The sequence below is a fragment of the Siphateles boraxobius genome, unplaced genomic scaffold (assembly GCF_051911475.1).
Source record: "Siphateles boraxobius isolate OS27281-9 unplaced genomic scaffold, OSU_SipBor_1 29, whole genome shotgun sequence".
Lineage (NCBI taxonomy): Eukaryota > Metazoa > Chordata > Actinopteri > Cypriniformes > Leuciscidae > Siphateles > Siphateles boraxobius.
The window spans coordinates 14,928,808-14,949,586 of record NW_027508908.1 but is presented as its reverse complement, the minus strand read 5'-3'; the positions used below and the strand labels follow the sequence as shown (position 1 = coordinate 14,949,586).

Below are 20,779 nucleotides of genomic sequence, written 5' to 3'. Positions count from 1 at the left end.
ACGGGCATTGGCTCTGCCTCCGGCTCTGGAACGGGCATTGGCTCTGCCTCCGGCTCTGGAACGGGCAATGGCTCTGCCTCCGGCTCTGGAACAGCAGACATTGGCATGTCCAGGATCCGAACCTGACGCTCCAGATAGTACAGATCCAAGAAGGCACTGGCTCTGCCTCCGGCTCTGGAACAGGCACTGGCTCTGCCTCCGGCTCTGGAACCGGCAATGGCTCTGCCTCCGGCTCTGGAACCGGCAATGGCTCTGCCTCCGGCTCTGGAACCGGCAATGGCTCTGCCTCCGGCTCTGGAACCGGCAATGGCTCTGCCTCCGGCTCTGGAACGGGCAATGGCTCTGCCTCCGGCTCTGGAACCGGCAATGGCTCTGCCTCCGGCTCTGGAACGGGCACTGGCTCTGCCTCCGGCTCCGGCTCTGGAACAGCAGACACTGGTTCCGGCTCTGGAACAGCAGACACGGGCATGTCCAGGATCCGAGCCAGACGCTCCAGATAGTCCAGGTCCAGGAAGGCGGACGGAACGTGAACAGTCTCTCGCTGGGCAGACGTGACGTGTACAGTCTCTCGCTGGGCAGACGTGACGTGAACAGTCTCTCGCTGGGCAGACGTGACGTGAACAGTCTCTCGCTGGGCAGACGTGACGTGAACAGTCTCTCGCTGGGCAGACGTGACGTGAACAGTCTCTCGCTGGGCAGACGTGACGTGTACAGTCTCTCGCTGGGCAGACGTGACGTGAACAGTCTCTCGCTGGGCAGACGTGACGTGAACAGTCTCTCGCTGGGCAGACGTGACGTGAACAGTCTCTCGCTGGGCAGACGTGACGTGAACAGTCTCTCGCTGGGCAGACGTGACGTGAACAGTCTCTCGCTGGGCAGACGTGACGTGAACAGTCTCTCGCTGGGCAGACGTGACGTGAACAGTCTCTCGCTGGGCAGACGTGACGTGAACAGTATCTCGCTGGGCAGACGTGACGTGAACAGTCTCTGACTTGACAGACGTGACGTGAACAGTCTCTGACTGGGCAGACGGGACGTGAACAGTCTCTGACTGGGCAGACGGAACGTGAACAGTCTCTGACTGTGGAGACGGGACGTGATACATCTCCCTTTCACCTCCTCTGCGGCGACCTTCACGGGTCCCACGGAACTTTACCAACCGGGTTCCCTTAAACGACTCCCTTCTCTCCCGCTCGGTGGCTGGGGAAGAGATGTTGCAAAATAAACCGCTGGATCTCTAAGGACGGAGTCCTTCTGTCACGATGCACACACGGGAAACAGAAAGATCCAATTTGCAGTTATTTATTAGGGTAATCCAAAAACATAAATCCAGTCCAGGCAGGGGTCAAAACCAACGTAGCAATCCAAAAACATAAAACAATAAACAAACTAGCACAAAGTAGAACAGACCTTAAAAAGTGACGTGATGAATAACAAGGACTCCGTAACAAACACTAAACAGGCAAGGTATATATAACACAGAACTAACAATGAAAATGGGGAACAGCTGAGTGCAATGAAGAAGGGGAACAGCTGAGTGCAATGATCCAGTGATGGGTACAGACAAGGAGTGTGGGGAATGCAGTTCATAAAGTGGATGACACCGTGGGGAAGGAGGACATCTAGTGGACACCTGGGGAACACAAATCCAACACTGTGACAATCACTGCTTTGGCACAAAATACGTTCAATGAATATATCTTTCAAATAATCTTTCTTTGTATGAATTCTTGTCTCTTACAGAGTACAGACAACCATTACCAAAACTACAGGCCAATCTGCACGTTTACATAGGTCACTTTTTCAGTTTTGAAAAGAGTAGGCTAAGTATTGAGAAATGTGTCCTAGCAATTGTTAAAAAAAACAAAACTGTAATATTCTAATTGTGGGTCTGGCATTTCTCTAGATTGCAGCAGAATTTCGGCGCATAGTGTCCACAGACCTTTAGACAACCTTTTTCCATGGGCTTGATGAGTACCTGAAAGGATTTTTGCTGCTGTACCAAGCCAAAGACATTGGAGAACTCAAGACCCTGATTCGGTTTTTTTTAAGAGGATGTGAGTATATGTGAATTTATTTTTAGAAAAATGGTTCCAGTGTCACATGCCTGATTTATTACAATTTCCATGCAACAGCATAGGCGTGTTTCCACTATCGGGCCAAAAGTGAGCATGCTAGTGCGTGCCATTTGTGCTTCCACTGTCACTTCCAGGGCTTGATCAGGCCTCATCTGGGCTTCTTCAGGGCAAATGGCAAGAGGTTTTTGGCCCGCAGAATACCTTGGTCCAAAGCAGGCCAACTGGGGCTTGAGGAGTGGTCATGAACAAAGGCAGGGTTTACCTGAGTCAGGAGAGGGTCAACACCGCTGCTCATTTCTCATGTTATTTTATCAGGCTACCAGCTAACTTCAACATTTAAGACAATTTTAGCAATTTTCAGTTCAAAATTCACTTTCAGACACCAGCGAGTGTTGCAATTCGATGGAGATTCTGATCACTGTATGAGGCAGATATATATTTATATGTGATGCTAAAGGCTACTTCTGCTAACCATTGCGATAATAAATACAGATATTCTTATGTCTCTTTAATTTTCTAAATGTGTAAGCTTTATTAATGAACAAAGCAACTCAATTAGGGCTTTGAAGTCCAGTGATCGCCAATGCATGGAAGCAGGTGCAACCGATTAGGTATATGTTGCTCTTCTTATGTGAAATGATAAATACCAGTTTGATTCAGCATGATTGATAAGCACTCCTGACACAAATTAATGTTAATGTCACCGTAACATTTTTATTGCAAAACAATGGTTAAATATCGATGCTAAGATCTGAGATCTTTAGGTAAAGACCAAATATTTGCGTCTGTCATGCTCATTTTGCAATCTAGCTAGTTTTCAGTCAACTGGTGAAATGGTGGGGTTTTGTGACTTAACCACGTTAAGGGTGGGTTTTAGGGAATCACTGCAGAACTACTGGCCTGAAAGTGGAAACGCAACTTGATTTTGGCCTCGGTGCTTGAGGTCTGAGGCTATTGGCCCCCTCCCGGCACGCTGTTTGCCATGGCTTGCACTGGCCTGACAGTGGAAAAGTGGCTTATGACTACTAGTTTTTAATTAAAACAATGTTATTCAATGCAGAGCTCAAACCAACGTAGAAGAGCAGTTGCCTTTCTTGGGCTTCTTTACTGAAATTATTAACTGAAATCATTTTAAAGGGATAGTTCACCCAAAAATGAAAATTCTGTCAGTAATTACTCTCCCTCATGTTGTTCAACCCCGTAAGACCTTCGTTCATCTTCGGAACACGAATTAAGATATTTTTGATTAAATCTGAGAGCTGGATCAATCCTCCATAGGCTTCTTAAGGGATTGAAACTTGTTACCCGAAAAGTTATTAAAGACAACGTTAAAATAGTCCAAGTGACTACAGTGGCTCAATCTTAAGTTTATCAAGCGACGAGAATACTTTTTGTGCGTAAAAACAAACAAAAATAACGACTTTATTTCAACTATTCATTTCCTTTTCTGTGGGCCTCGAGTGAGTTCACTAGTGTAATAGCATTAGCTTCTGTTGTTGTACGTCACACGCATCACACACATGACCAGCGTCAGCCAATAGTGAGCCTACGTGTGAAGTACAACACAGAAACACTACACTATCACACTGCGTCAACTGACTCGAGGCCCACAGAGAAGGAAATGAATAGTTGAAATAAAGTCATTATTTTTGTTTGTTTTTTGTGCACAAAAAGTATTCTCGTCGCTTGATAAACTTAAGGCGAGACACTACAGGTGAATAGGGTAATTGTTTTAACTAGCAGATATCACCATGAAACTTTGCCAGTTGATTACCTACATTAAGATGATAAAAAAATGTAAAAAAGTTTTCTGTAATTTAATGTTTAAATATGCAAATGAGGCATTATCTAATTAAATATGCCCTAATTTGCATATATTTTAAAAAACGAAATCTGAGTATTGGATAAAGCCAGGTTCAAAATTATTTTTCATTGTGTTCACATATTAGATGAGGAAAAAATTACAGAGGGATTTATGCATATCTACTTTTGTTATCCTGTAAATCAGAATATATTGGCAATAGCCTTAAAAAAAAAATTTTCGCCATCTTTTTTGGAATAAAATATAAATCAGGCTAGGAATAATATATTTACAAATCCCTCTGTAAATGTCTTCATAATATAACTAGGTACAAGACTGGGAAGTTTGGTGTATATAGGTGCTACTGAACTGGAGATTTCGGACTTGGAGTATGAGAGAAAAGTAATTTTGAGAAAACAGGCTTTAAGTGAGGGGAACTTAAAATTGTCTGTTCATATAATATTAAATTAAGTTGAGTGAACTTAAAATTGTAAGTTAACTTAATCCATTTGATTGCTTGAATAAGTTGATACAATATTTAATCTTGCCTACCTCACCAACAACCCCTTACGTCACGAACCACCCCAAACATCCAATAGGAAAATTCAACTGTAGTAGCCACTGTTCAACCTGAAGAGGGCAGCACTCAGACGTTTTTACCACATATATTGTAGAATTAAAACCCTTTATACACAAATGTCAAAAAAGTTACTCGAATCAATTAACAGTACTAATAAAGCCCCATTCTTACAGATCATTAACTAAAAAAAATTGGTTTAGGGTTTAGTTACCCTTTAAGTTAGGACAACAAAACATTAAGTTAAGTTTAAAAATAATCTTTGATTCAAATAACAAAATAATAGTTGAAACAACAAAATCACTTGTTGTAAAAACTCACATTTTTAGTTTCAATGAACTCAAAATTTTAAGGCAACCAGGTAACTTACTTTTTTGAGTCAAACTAACAAATCATTTTTTTACAGTGTCCCTTTCTGGGGCTTGAAAGTGGTAGTTGCTTAGACTTTCATTGGAGGGACAGAAAAATCTCAGATTTCGTTAAAACACACTCATATGTGTTTTTGTCCAGGTTTTACCTTACTCTAATTAGTAATATTGTCTTTTTAAGTCACTTATACATTTAAATTAATTTTATGTATATTTAGGCTATGGTAAATGTCTGCTTGTCAGTATGTATTTTTCTTTCTCACAGATAACCCAACCATTTAGTTTGGTAAATCCACTCATGTGTCATTATGTCTGTAAAAGCATGATGCATGGTGGTTTAACACGCATACAAATATTTTTTTCTTCCACCAGGAAAATTAGACTGCGCAACTAAACTAAATATTAAATCAAATTCAAATCATGATACAGAAATGTGAGGCACATTCACTTACAACAGCAACACAGTAGTTTGCAAACCTTTTAACACAAATGTCAGATTATGACACTAGAGGGAGCTGTTTTCCTTTTATATGACAGAGATCGGATGAATGAAACTAGTGCAGTTTTCCAGTATATCTATGACATTTATAAATCTCTTTGTCCTGTAAATTTAATCTAGTACAATAGTTTTACCTTAAGCATTTACCTTCAATAATCATAATCTTAGGCCTATAGTATTTTACAGGTCTGTTTAGATACAGTTCTTTAATTTCCATACCATTTACATTTCAACATTATATAATGTTTTAAATTTGTGTCATATCTGATTAATTAACTTTTTTTTTCATAATAATGGGTTACACATTGAATTTGACACTGTAAAATAGTGATTTGTTTGCCTTAAAACTTCCTAAACATCAAGAGACAAGAAGACAGTGATAATGAAACAATTTTATTGAATCTTACAGTAGAGACTTTGATATTCATGGAATAAAACTGCTTTCTGAGAGTACAAGTAAGCAAGAACAGCACAAAAATTAAAGGACAGAGACAATAAGCCACTTATGAAAGTGCAGATATGAAGGAACAACATTATATATTTTCTTCAAAAAATACAAAAATGTTTACATTTTAACAGTGGATGGGATTGCACTATGAATAAAAAACTCAGAGCAAGTTAATCAAAAAAATTAACTACTTTTTACAAAACAATATCTCTAGTGCCATTTAGAATTGTCAACAACAAAAAAAGGTAACTATTTTACTCGAAAAATGCTGGAAATGCACTGGCATTACGTACATTTTTTCTCTTAATTTGCTAAAGGTGTTTTATGAAAACAGATTATTCATGGCATTTCAGGAAAAAAAATAACAGTGAAAGGAGTACGCTCTTCCGTGCAGCACAGTGATGCAGTGCACAACATAGGGACAAAGTAAACGAAGCCTGCCTTTGCTCTCGTAGACATCATAAACTTACAATCCTGGGGATCAAACCACACTTGCAAAAAAACAGACTGCACAGCACTTTCTCTACTAATAAGTACATTTACACACCCATTTTTTTTTAAATCAGTCGAACACAACTGCGGTAAAATTAGCGCAAAATACTGTACGCATGAGTTTTCTCATGCATCCCTACCCACTACTAACATGCCCTAACAACCATTACGTTTATCCCATTCAAAAGTTTTAAGTATTCAAATATATGTATTTTTCATTCTACATTTGACATTTTTGTCCAATTTTGCTACATTTTGTCTTCTTTCCAGCTTTGAGAAATGTTGCATTAATAACCTCATTATCTTCTCACAGCTTCATGCCATTCAGTTCATTTAAAGCATTATATTTCTGCTGTCATCTTACTTTTTTTGTCTACCAGACGTATTCACGCAATACTACTCTGTACAACACTGTACTAGTCTCTAAGCTACGATGCAGATCTTTTTTTCGCCAATGGAATACTGATTTGTAAACTGGAAAAATGAGAAGAAATGCAAAAGAATAAGAAAGAAAACAAACAAAAGTTGGCTTAAAACCCAACATCACTCACAAACAAGACCAACGGAGGATACTTGCCCCAAGTATGATGGCCTCATCATTTAACATGCTTGGTCACACAAAAGTTGTCAAGTATCTTCCAGATTCTCACGGGCTGAGAACTGAGGACTCTTCATCCAAATGTTATGCCCCCAAACAAACTGCCTTCAAGTAGAATACATCCCCCACCCTCCTGCCTTCTCCCACATCTCCCTTAAACAAATCAGCTTCTGCATGGGAACCCAGATTGACAGGGTTACATCAGCAGTTGCCGTATGATCAGCTCTATCTAGGACACAGAAGAAATGGGGTTGTGAGGAGAGCCCATCTGGGTAAGGACTTTATCCAGCCACTGCAGGGGCCCGTGAAGATGAATCTCAATCCAGCATGGGGTGCTTGTCACATCCTGTCGATGGTACTCTGCACCCCAACCCTGAAACACAAGTACAATTATGTCTTAGTTCTCTTTGAAATTGTGTGCTACATGAAGGGAAAGTTCACTCAAAAACTAAAATTCTAATTGAATTATGTTTTTTACTCACATGTGGTTACACAAACAGGCATCCATTTGTATATATTTATATACACAGTATCTCACGAAAGTGAGTACACTCCTCACATTTCAGCAAACATTTTAGTATATCTTAAGGGACAATACTATAGAAATGAAACTTGGATATATTTTAGAATAGTCAATATGTTGCTTGTATAGCAGTATATATTTACTGTCCTCTGAAAATAACTCCACATACAGCCATTATTGTCAAAATAGCTGGCAACAAAAGTGAGTGCACCCTAAGTGATAATAGATGTACGTTGTTTAACCATGCAAAGCCACATGTCCTATTCATCATGTTCATGTTTTTGTCTACTTGACAGGACCATACTAATGTGTGTATCTTGTATTAGAGCAGTTAAAATTTGTGCTTTGAGTACAATTCTCTCATACTGACCACTGGATGTTCAACATGGCACCTCATGGCGAAGAACTTTCTAAGGATTTGAGAATTAGAATTGTTGCACAAAGATGGTCTAGGCTATAAGAAGATTGGAAACACCCTGAAACTGAGTGACAGTACAGGCCAGGGTCATACAGAGGTTTTCCAAGACGGGTTCCACTCGGAACAGGCCTCGCAAGGGTCAATCAAAGAAGTCGAGTCATGGAGCTGTGCGTCAGGTGCAGAAGCTGGCTTCAAAAAACAGACCATGATCGTGCCAGCATTGCTTTATAGGTTGTGGAAGTGGAAGGTCGGCTTGTCAGTGCTCAGACCATACGCTGCACATTGCAACAAGTCGGTTTGCATGGCTGTCGTCCCAGAAGGAAGCCTCTTCTGAAGCTGCCTCACAAGAAAGCCTGCAAACAGTTTGCTGAAAGCAACCTGTCCAAGAGCACAAATTACTGGAACCATGTTCTCAGCAACACCCTGTACAGCTCTGGTGAATTCCATGCCAAGGATCAAGGTAGTGCTAGATAACAATGGTGCTCACACAAAATATTGACACTTTGGACAGTTTTGAGATGTTTACTTAGGGTGTACTCACTTTTGTTGCCAGCTATTTTGACAATAATGGCTGTATGTTAAGTTCTTTTCAGAGGACAGTAAATATATACTGCTATACAAGCAGCACATTGACTACTCTAAAATCTATGTATATACACTCCTGAGAAAAAAAATTACATATATTTTAATGGTCTATATATGCAAACTAACTTTTTGCCCCACCTGCCAGTGGCCAGTAACAATTTATTGGGCATATATATTATTTTTTTTTACCAGCCATGAATCCTTGTTAAAGTTACAAAAGTTATTCAGTCAAGAACACTGAGTGATTGTTCTTTGCCATTTGATGTTTAATTAATATTAAAAACACAGAGAGCAGCAGGAATATTAGGCTGCTGTCACTTTAAGAGCTAATGCACGGAACCATTATACTGTTACACATGCATTTTATTTGTCAACCGTTTACGTTCAGTTAAGACATAACTGACTAGTATGTTTACAAGGATACTTGCCAAGGTGGGCAGTTTGACAATTTTGTTTGAATATGTCTGTTCAAGCACAAGAAGACGTGAAAGAGAGAAGTATTCAGTATTTGTTTGCTGTCTGGAAGTGGATTTCTAGGCGCGCACTTCGGATGTTTGTGCACAGAAAACTTCCCACTGCACACGTAACTAATTGAGTTCCCTTTCTTGAGCTTGAATATTTAAATTGGCGAGGCTTAAAGGGATAGTTCACCCAAAAATGAAAATTAGCCCATGATTTACTCACCCTGAAGCCATCCTAGGTGTATATGACATTCTTGAACTTGAACCTTGAACTTGACGCACAACATAATAACAGTAATTGACGCCTCTCGCGGTTCAAACAAACATGGCTGGGGAAACGCGTTCGTCATTACATTGTGCGTCAAGTTCAAGGGTTTACTCTTTTGGCATAAATCGATGCATACAGGCGTCTGCCGGAAGCTAATTATTTTAGTTAATAAAGTTTTAAATATGTATATTTTTCTTACACAAGCTATTTTTCATTTTTGGGTGAACTATCCCTTTAACCTTTTATGACAATGCAACACTGCCCTGTCAACTGTCCAGAGCGCCGTTCACATTTGTTCATGTTCTCACAATTTTTCACATGTTAGAAATTATAAAAATGTTACCGGCCAACTGGTGACTGACACTGTTTCATATACTCGCCAACAGATTTTTACTCGCATTTGGATATATATTCATATATATCTGAATATAAGACAAGAAATCTGCATATTAAAATGATTTCTGAAGGATCACGTGACACCGAAGACTGGAGTAATGATGCTGAAAATTCAGCATTACCATCACATGAATAAATTAGATTTTAAAATATACTGCAATAGAAAACAGTTATTTTAAATTATAATAATAGTTCATAGCATTACGGTTTTTACTGTAGTTTTCTTTGAATAAATGCAGTCGTGGTGAGCATAAGAGACTTCTTTAAAAAAAGAATTATTATTCCTATATATAGTATATGGAGAAAAACAGATAGTATGCTGACATTCAGAAAAAAATCTTCAAAATATCTTCTTTTGCTTTTCACAGAAGGAGGAAATGCATACAGGTTCAGAACAACATTAGGGTGAGTAAATGATGAAAGTATTGCTGAGTGAGCTATGAATTATCAGTTTATCTAGTTTATAGCTTACCTTTACAAAGCTCATGCGGATGGTGCACATCTTGGTGAGTTCATAGACGGCTTCAAAACCGTGATTGACGGACTGAGCCAAGAGCTCAGCAAACTCCTGGTTGTTGAAGATCTTTAGGCTGCAGCGACTGGGGATCTTGCATACGGTGGTGGGGTGGAAACCATGGTGGTAGTTGCAGTTGCGGCTCTGGACAAAGATACTGCTGTCGCTCAAACATTCGGCGTACACCTCCCCTCCCACATAGTACAAATGGACTCCTGTAAAATGTATAAAAAAAGTGATTGTGAGTTTACATAAAGTATATATAGCTTATTAACAGCGATTTGTCATCAATATCATATCACTATCACCATGTCCATGTCATTTTTAGTGCTATATAATTGCGCTAATCAATAATCACCCAATGACATATGCAATATATCCTAGAATAGTTGATTTATACAGTCATTTCAGTGTCAAGTCAAACCTTTTCCGATGTGGCGTCGGGTGTTCTCGATGGTCGAGTTGCGGTTGACATTCGACAGCAGACCCAGGCAGAAGCGGTTGCGGTTGTTCGAGGGGTCGGTAAAGCCGTCCACCAGTACGCTGGTGGAGGAGGCCTGGAAGGCTTCTCCCACACGATTATTCAGCTCATAGTACACAATTGAGCACCAGTGCTTGGGTTCCTCATAGGCCACAGGCTGAACATCTGCACAAAACGTTATGAACTCAATGAATGCAAGCGCACATGCAATTACCATAGCAAACCATAGTAGTATGGTGCAAAGATTTTAATATTATTAACTCTTATGCTAAGACTGCATTAATTTGATCAAAAAGTAAAATAGTAAATATAGTTAAATATCATTACAATTTAAAATTAATGTTTTCTATTTTAATATATTTTAAAATGTAATTTATTCTTTGGAAGGCAAAGGCATTACTCCATTCTTCAGTGATATTTTTTCAGGATACTTTGATGGATAGAAAGATCAAAAGAACAGCATTTATTTAAAATGGAAATCTTCTGTAACATTGTAAATGTCTTTACTGTCACTTTTGATCAATGTAATGCATCCTTGCTGAATAAAGGTATACATAAGTATACAAACCTCACCCCAAACATTTGCACAGTAGATTCAACCCCCAAAACATTTTATTTAGCAATATATTAAAACACCTTTAGTACTGGACTGCGTCTTTGAAAGGGATTTAGAAATATGATTAACATATTTAGACTTGCATCTCATCTATTACAACCGAGGGCATATCGATTTTACTAGGGTATTTATATGATGTCACTGTTGCTAGGCTATTAATGGTAACACTTTAGTAACAGGCAGCATCAAATCACTATTCAAGGGCCTACAATATACAACCGAATCAGCATAATACAACCCAGCAAGCAATTATGCATATAAAAGATGTCTAATAGCCGTCCAAACCCAGCCCTGACGTCTAGGCTAAAACAAGGCAAAATGTAGGCTGTCAGTGAACATTTAGTCTAACCATAGCCCAAGGATAGATGCACAGGCTACGCATAGAACACATCAAAGAAATGAAACCAAACACCTTGTAATCACTGTTGACTTTGCTTACATGATGGAATATCATACTGGCAAGTTACTTTGGCAAAAAAGACATGTAACCAAATTCAAAGTTATTTTGGCAAGAAATGGGTTACTCATAGCTGGGTTTATAGTTAACCTAGATGGTGAAATGACGGCTATTGCTTGCTGGGAAGTGGCATAGCTGTCCGTATCAAATCCCACCACAGTGCAAGTTAATTTGTTTTGGGTCCTATAAAATACCAATCACTCAAATGTCTTCTGATATTCACAGCTCATCTGTTCCTACTGTGCTAATCCCAAAGAGAGTTAAATGTGTTTATCTATAGCATATTTCTTCTCAGCTTCCCCTGGTCTGTGACAGTGGGCCACAGGTGTATTTTGTCTACTCTTTTCCCATTAGCCTATCACAATGGAAGTGTGCACTACAGCACTGCACAGGATGCAGATTGTGCACGCATCCCCAACTTCCACAAATATTTCAACAGCTTGCACACACCCCTCACCTCCTGTGGAACTCTGGGTTTCACTCGGGCTGGGTATCGAGTTTAATGCTTTTTTAGGCACCGACCGAATTGCCTTGATACCATCGAGTATCAAAAAATTTCTTGTCGTTCGGTATCAGAGACCGAACGAGACACTCAGAGAGAGTGATGTAGTCCTATATATGGAAAAGATGTGGAAAAGATCAAAAGTTTGGCTACATTTCACCAGGCTCAATGCCAACAGCACATGATGCAATATTTGATAAGATAATTGCTGCCAAGACTGGCAACACGACTTTTGATTTGATTTGATTTATTAGACAAGGAAAGTAGTGAAATACACTCATTGTTAAGGATAACGCAATTAAGTTAAAAACTTGTTTCCATTGCGGGCCTTGATGTAAAGCACAGACTTCACTCATAGTGACAGGTTACTTTGGCATTGCATACTATTATAAATACAAAGCTACAATAAGTTTTCACATTTACAAAGTTCGCACAAAAACCAACCAAATTAGAATTACTTATGATATCCGGAGGCAACGAATTCCACAATTGAGCCCCTGAGTACTCAAAAGACATACGACCATACATAGTTTTAAAACGATATAATGTAATATCCATGAGGCTTTGCCTAGTATTATAAAGATCTCTCTCACTTACCCTAGAGAAATATGTGTTAAAATATGTAAGAGCTCTTTTATTGATTATCTTGTGTACCATTTTTAGTTTAAAATGTGCTACTCTGCTTTCTATAGGTAACAAATTCATATGTCTAAAATGGGATACATCCACATGTGCCAAACGATTAAAACCTAAAACCAACCGTAGCAATTTATTTTGCGATTTCTGTAACTTATCCAACCATACATGAGACAGATTCCAGACATCCATGAAATGCATGCGTACTCAGAATGGCATGGCACTAAACATGCAAGTAGATTTAAATTTTGTTTATCCACAAAACTTACATATCTAGCAAGACATTTTGTTTGAGCATTAACCTTACCTAAAGTTTTCATAGCCATACTTGCACCATTTAAATCATTGTCAAGGACACAGCCAAGATAATTAACACTAATTCTGTTTGGTATTACACAATCCCTTACATTGATAGACATGTTAGGAACCTAGTTCATTTTACTTTTAGACCCAAATAATATGGATTCCGTTTTACCTAAATGCAATAAGAGTTTATTTTCAGAGAGCCAGTCTCTTACTTTACATAACTCCTCACTTAACATCACTTGGATTTTACAGACATCCTTGTCTGAAACCAGTAAAGCAGAGTCAGCCGCATATAAGAACAAATTAGAGTGACAAACTGCTTGGATATCATTTATGTATAGGAGGAATAAAAGACGCCCTAAGACACTTCCCTGAGGAACTCCATTATTAATAATTGTTTCCTCAGTGAGAATCCCATTAATTTCTACCCTTTGAATTCTCCCTGTTAAATAAGAGTTCAGCCAGGCTATCAGCATACTTGAAAAACCCATGACACTTAATTTATCTAACAGTATTGAATGATTCACTGTGTCAAAAGCTTTTTGAAGATCTAAGAGTAGCATTCCACACATTTTACCTACATCAATCTCCTTCCTTATAAAATCTGTTAAATAAAGTAGTGTCAGTCGAATAAAATCTTCTTAAACCTGATTGATAATCATAAATTAAACCATTCTTGCATACATACTGATACATTTGTTTATGTACAAACTTTTCTAAAAATGTTTAAATCACACTAAGAATGGAGACTGGACGGTAATTTCCAGGATCATATCTATTTCCTTTCTTGTATAATGGAATAGCTATCTTCATGTCAGATGGGACAATACCCTTTTCTAAAGAAAGATTCACAATAAATGTGACAGTTGGAGATATAATGCAGCTTCTCTTAAAAATTTAGCTGGAATACCATCTAGCCCAGTTGACTTAGACACCTGAAGATTTTCTAACATGTAAAAACGAAAGAGTTAAGCAACACTCCTTTTTTTAAATAAAATTTCTTAACAAAATCAATTCCATACATCCCCTTAGACAGAGGGAGCTTATCAATTAAGATCTTCACAATTGATGAAATTAATAAATTAAATTTATTAGCAACTCTACCCAAACTCAATCTCACCATTTATATCTAATCCTAATTTTGATGCAGTATAATTCGGTTTACCAATCGATTGGAACCCGTTCAGCACCTTCCACAAAGATTTTGGATCTTCCTTATTTATTCTACGACAAATCTGATGAAGCACTTGACAGCCCACAGAATAAACTGCTCCATCTTCAACTGCAAGAAGAACTGGAGCGCGTCACAAATTAACCGAAACTCTGCGTTTAGGCTACTTGCCTCACATACATGAGAAATAGGCATTTAGAAAGCTTGAAATTTCTACTTTTAAACTAACCAATTCGAATCGAAAAAAAAAATACTCTGATTATGTAATTATGAGCATTTCTCTGTATAGGCATGTGTTCACTATACTGCGGAGATGGCAATGTCAACTTCGTCTTTGTAGTCAAAACTGACCAACTTTTTTTTAGGTAAAATGTAATGTAATCTTGTTAAATGGGTTTTCATAAAATTGGTATCGAAAAAAAGTATAGCTAGCAACCGGTATCAAAGTCAAGGCATCAGTATTGGTATCGATATCGGACATTTTTGAACGATACCCATCCCTAGGTTTATGCATCCCACTATATGCAAACTGTATATTTTTTGCTGTACAAATTGGTGGGTCATTGATTGTGATCAAGTGCAGTGCTCTTTTCTTTCGAGAGATATTTAAAAATACCATATTTTAAACATTGTGTTGAGGCTATTTTTCCAAACATGCATAAGAAATGAAAATGGAAAAGTAAATATTAATGAATATTAAAGGTGTTAACAGCATTCTTTAGAAAAAACTTTCACATTTTTACTATCACTTACAAACTTCTAACAGTTAACTGTGCAATTTACTTTTAATTTACTGTGTAACTTAACCTTTTTATGCACATAATTTAGAGCATAGCCTACATATGTTCACTATATTGGTTTTCGATTTGCACAGTTTGAAGGATAACATTGGGGATAAAAATGAGCAGGTATGGAACAACTCTTTTTTTACAACAATACAGAGGAAATTAATCAAACAATAAAGAATTATAACATTATTTGCTTTTTTTTTGTTGCTTTTTTTAATAATCACACAACATACTTTCCTGCTAGATAAACTAGATTTAAAGTTGATCCATTGACTTCCATAGTTTGGCATGAAAAAAAAAAAATACTATGGAAGCCAAAGGGGTCCATCAACTGTTTGGTTACTGAAATTCCTGAAAATATTATTTTGTGTTCAGCAGAAGAAAGACATTTATAAAGGTTTGGAACAACTTGAGGGTGAGTAAATAATGACAAAATTTAAATTTTTGGGTGAACTATCCCTTTAAGTGACAAAAAGTCAAACTGTCTGTGACTTTGTGTGTGTGTGTGTGTGTGTGTGTGTGTGTGTGTGTGTGTGTGTGTGTGTGTGTGTGTGTGTGTGTGTGTGTGTGTGTGTGTGTGTGTGTGTGTGTGTGTGTGTGTATTGCTATACTAGTTAGGACCAAAATGTGACAAAACACCTTTTAAGTGAGGACCTTTCGGTAAAGTGAGGACAAAATCTTGGTCCTCACTTTATTTTGCTCAATTTAGACCCCAGGGGGGGTGGGCTTTGTGCTGTGCAAATTTCTCAAATGTCCTCATTCCAATATCAAATCATGACGAAACTGTGTTTTCTTCATTCTCCTGAGCTCCCCCTAAAGGATAATGGCGTGTGCTGCAGCCTATTTTCTATTGGCTGGAAGAGTACAACTCTGGGTTTTTTATTGGATGGTTTGGTGATTTTTGTGATTGGTCAATGAAAAATACATATCTTTATAGAAAACGTAATGAATTAATTATTTTTAAATATAAATATATCACAATTACACAGTAGTTGTTCGTAAATAAACAATACATACGATGTTTGGATTTCAGCAACAACTGCCTCAAAAATTAATTGCAAATGCACTAGATTTTCAACGATCTGCATACTAACATCGATACCTATGGACGGCGAATAGTGTTGGTTTTATGTTGTTGTTTTTTTGCGCCAGCATTGCGTCATGTGGAGTAGGCTATATCAGAGTGCGCTTTCCGCGAAACGTGACAAAAAACTAAGATGTCTGAGCGACTTCAACGGAGACTAAAGCGGCTGCGAGAACACCACAGAGCCTGCGAGGAGAGACACGACAGAAACAAACTAAAGGACGAAGTAAGTGATGTTTTAAATCATTATATGTGTGTGTGTGTGTGAGAGAGAGAGAGAGTATGTTTGTGTGTGGACTTCCTGCACCTGCAGTGTGGGCAGCCAGCTGCGTAGTTTTATGCAGCCCATGTCAGGCTGTAAGGAAGAGGCAATATCTTAGCTGGAGTGACTGAAGCTTAGTGTGCTGTTTTATCTTATGGGTGGTTTTATGATGCAAATAGAGTGTACCTGGTCGGTTGCTGATCTCCAATGGCAGGTTGGGAACTAGCAGGTTAGTGTCCATTGGCTGTGGACAGTCCTGTGTCATTGGCTCCTCTGGGGGTATATAAGCAGGTGGAGGGGTTTCTTTTGAAGCAACACCCAAAAACATAGGAAAACAGATGTAGATAAATAAATATTATCCCACAGAATCCACCCAACACTTATAACTTATATACAATATAAACAGACCTACAATTAACTTTTTTTCCCACTAGAAGTAGATGGCAGACTATGGAAAGTCATATTTATTTGTGCCCAAAATAAAAAAATCAATATTTAACAATTTTTCAAATGATGAAAATAAAAATTGGGAGAGATGGAGCACAGGATTCAGAAGAGAGAAAAATACCAAATTTACTATGTTAGAATTATTACAAACTCCATTGCAGGTGTGTGGACTAGTTATGTCAGAAAAATAATAACGAAGTATAGTGTTATAAATGTACCTTAATTAAATAGGAAATAACTTGCTCTTACAATGTCAGAGCCTGTGAAAAGGGTCCATAGTACCTTTATCAAACAGTCTTCTGCCATTAAAATTAATTTTACAAGGTACCTCAGTTAGAAAACAATGTGTCTGCTGTCCCTTAAAAAAATATCATTGTATTATTTGAAGTACCTTACAGTATCATTTCAATATTATTCTATATGTATATGGTAATCACACAAGCTCCGTGCTACCATCAAAATGTTTGGGGTCAGTAAGATTTTTTAAAATAAATGAATACTTTTATTCACCAAGGATGTATTAAATTAATCAAAAGTGACAATAAATACATTTATAACGTTACAAAAGTTTTCTGTTTCAAATAAACGCTGTTCTTTTGTGATAAAAAAATTATCACATTTCTACATAAAAATATTAAGCAGCACAACTGTTTTTAACATTGGTATAAATAATACATGTTTCTTGAGCAGCAAATCAGCATATTAGAATGATTACTGAAAGATCATATAACACTGAAAAGTACTGATGCTGACAATTCAGCTTTGCTAACACGGGACATTTTTATAATACATTATAACAGAAATTAGTTATTTTAAATTGTAATATTTCACAATCTTACCTTTTTACTTTATTTTTGATCAAATAAATGCAGCTTTGGTGTACATAAGACATGCCTTTTAAAAATCTTACCACCCCAAAACCCTTGACCGGTAATGTACATTTTCTACTACAGTAGAAAGCAAGACATTGAAGAAGTGCAGCTCACCTGGCATCTGAAAAGGGCTGCCTGCGTCCGAGCTGGATGGAGAGTGGGGGAAGGTGGCTGTACTGCCTGTGCCACTGTTGGGCGAGCTGGGGTAGCTGTTGGTTGGAGAGTTCGGGGTGAAGGGTAGGGTGTTTGCTGGCTGCTGGGGAAAGGAGTCAGGGAAGGTGGCGTTCTGAGGCATTGGTGGCTCTGTCTGGTGAAGTGGGTTACGAAAACGTGGCAGCATAGAGAGTTTCGCATTGAACTCACTGTTTCGTGGTACCAACACGGGTGGCAGAACTAGGAATAGAGAAGAAATATGCCAATCATAAGCAATTAGAATGGAGAACGTGACACGACAATCCGTCGCATTTTTGAGTTATGAATGAGACATGAATTCATCTGCCTCTACTGGCTACATTTTCTTTTCTTTGTTTATGGACACGACATGAACACACAAGTATGAATTCTGGAAATGTCCTGCCAAAAACCCAACAGCTCTGAATATTAATCATTATACTGTAGTGATTTGGAGGATATTTTATGTACTGGCTAACAAAAAATTCAACAGTAAATATTCTGTAGTGTACATATAAAGAATTGCACACTCAAAACCACAAATAAACATAAAGGAACATCAAAACACTAGTTCACCCAAATATGAATATTCTGCGATAATTTACTCATATAGTTCCAAATCTTTATGACTTACTTTCTTCTGTGGAACAGAAAAGTAGATATTTTGAAAAAAAAATGTGTCCATCCACTTAAAGTCAATGGGGAGTAAAACAACTTTCATTGTATGGACAAAAACATATACCTTCAACATATCTTCTGCTTTTCACAGAATTAAGAAATTAATACAGATTTGGAATGCCATGACAGCAGAATATTCATGTTTGGGTGAACTATCCATTTAATTATTTATGATTATATGTGGTGTTTTGTTGTCCACAATTTTCTGTATTTCTGTAATATACAAATTAACCATCACATCCAAGACTAGAACTAACTCATCCAAGAGTCATATTCACAGTTGTCACACACAGACTTGCTCTCAAAAATAGTAGAGTAATAAAATGTGGTAACTGGTGTTTTGAAGTGGATTTTCAGCTATAAACGTCTCACCACCTATATTGCCCGCATGCCTTTTCATTCAGACAGGCTAATAGTTTTAAACTGTCAAGTTGTTTCCAGTGAGACTGGAAACTTGTATTTTAGCGATATAGCAATGAGTACTGTAAAACAATGGATATGGCCAGCATGCTGGCATTCTGGAGAGGAGGGGAAAGACAGGTGTCCAGATATCCACAGGCCTGCAAGAGGGTGCAAGGCAGGCATCCTCTCTTTCCTGCTATTGTCTGTGTGGGTGACAGGAGTTCCTGTAAAACTCTTCCTTATGTTTCAGCCGTCACACACACACAAAATTGTACACAGACCCTGAACAAAGCCCTCATTCTGCCTCCGCCTGGAATTTCCTGCTCCTGCTCTCATAATGTGTGCACACACATATATACACACACACATACTGTGGACAGCTGTTTCTGTGTTGTCAGCTGACCCTCATCTTCTGCTTAGCCAACAAAAAGGAGGCTGTGCATTTGAAGTCCATTCTTTCACCATAAGCAGAGGTTGAGAAAATGTTCTCATTTCCCATTAAGACACACACACACACACACACACAGCACAGTAGGTTTTAGACTCCACAGTTTTCGATGCTACCAGATTCTCTCAAGTGGTATCAGGATCACACAAATGAGAAAAGCACCTGGCAGAGGCCGGAGAGAGATATGAAAGGGGAAGAACAGAAAAAGAAAGAGACCATCTGCAGGAACCATGGGAAAGGAAAACTTAGGAACATGCATGGCAAAGGTACATATGGGCTATATAATCCATATGGGATTCACTGAAAGTGCTTTTACTCACTTGTTCTTCTAAAGGTAAATATTAACAACAGGAAAGAGAAAATGTGTGTGGAGATTTCCAGTGATTTGCAATTTATACCAACTACAGTTCAACAGAAAAAATGTACACCAAGATGAACTAATAATAATACTTAAAAGGATAGTTCACCCCAAAAAATGTTGGCATAATTTACTCACCCTCACGTTGTTCCAATCCTGTATGAGTTTCTTTCCTCTGTTGAACACAAAATAAGTTATTTTGAAGAATGTTGGTAAACAGCCATTGACTTCCACAGTATTTTTTTCCTACTATGGAAGTCAATGTCTACCTTCAACTCTCTGGTTACCAACATTCTTCAAAATAACTTATTTTGTGTTCAACAGAAGAAAGAAACTCATACAGATTTGCAACAACTTGAGGCTGAGAAACTGATGACAACACTTTTATTTTGGGGTTACTATCCCTTTAAATGATTTCAAACAAAATATTCCAAAAGGACAAAATATATTTGCTTTAACAACTGACTCACTAACCAAGTCTAGTTTAGCTGCTTTTACAGGATCCCACACATTTTAGCCAACAAATATCCATGACTTTTCTATGATTTTTCAGTGACATTTCCAGCTTTTCATGACTTCTAAGGATTTTCACAAACATTTTATAGAGATTAAAATCACAAAGAGTTACCTAAAGTGGAAGAATGTTACTATTATAGATTTATATGACTTTTCAGCATTCAACCACTGGAAATTAGTTTTAAAATTACTTGATATTTACAGATTTTCCATGACAGAGGGAATCCTGTGTTTAGATTGTGAATGAATTCGTTTTTTGTTTTTTTTTTGTTTTTTGGAACGTATTTGTAAAGAGAAAGAATCATTCTTGTTTCTTTCCATGCACTGACTCATAATTTTTGTTCACTGAAGTCTTGCCCTTTTAAACCACATGACTGCTTACGAGAACAAGCATTTAAGTGAGGACTGTCAAGGAGAATTTCATTAGTTGGACCTTCTCTGAACGAGTCTTTGTTTCACAAAATAGTTTTGACAAAATGGAAGAGATTTATAGATAATAAATTAACGACTTGATGTTGTCATTTGTGGGGTAACTGCTTATGATGCTTAAACAATCTT

At 37.9% G+C, this 20,779-nt stretch overlaps 1 protein-coding gene across 1 annotated transcript in view; it reads right to left on the bottom strand.

Moving 5' to 3' along the window:
* Positions 1 to 5,703: 5,703 nt before the first annotated feature.
* Positions 5,704 to 20,779, bottom strand: part of smad1 (SMAD family member 1) — a 29,347-nt gene continuing 14,271 nt past the window's right edge. The window contains exons 3-7 of the mRNA XM_077246645.1: positions 17,763 to 18,041; positions 16,516 to 16,632; positions 10,451 to 10,672; positions 9,985 to 10,241; positions 5,704 to 7,234 (exon numbers count right to left, since the gene is read on the bottom strand). Of these exons, the coding sequence (XP_077102760.1) occupies positions 7,091 to 7,234; positions 9,985 to 10,241; positions 10,451 to 10,672; positions 16,516 to 16,632; positions 17,763 to 18,041 (1,019 nt within the window). The 3' untranslated portion in view covers positions 5,704 to 7,090. The remainder of the gene's footprint in view (positions 7,235 to 9,984; positions 10,242 to 10,450; positions 10,673 to 16,515; positions 16,633 to 17,762; positions 18,042 to 20,779) is intronic.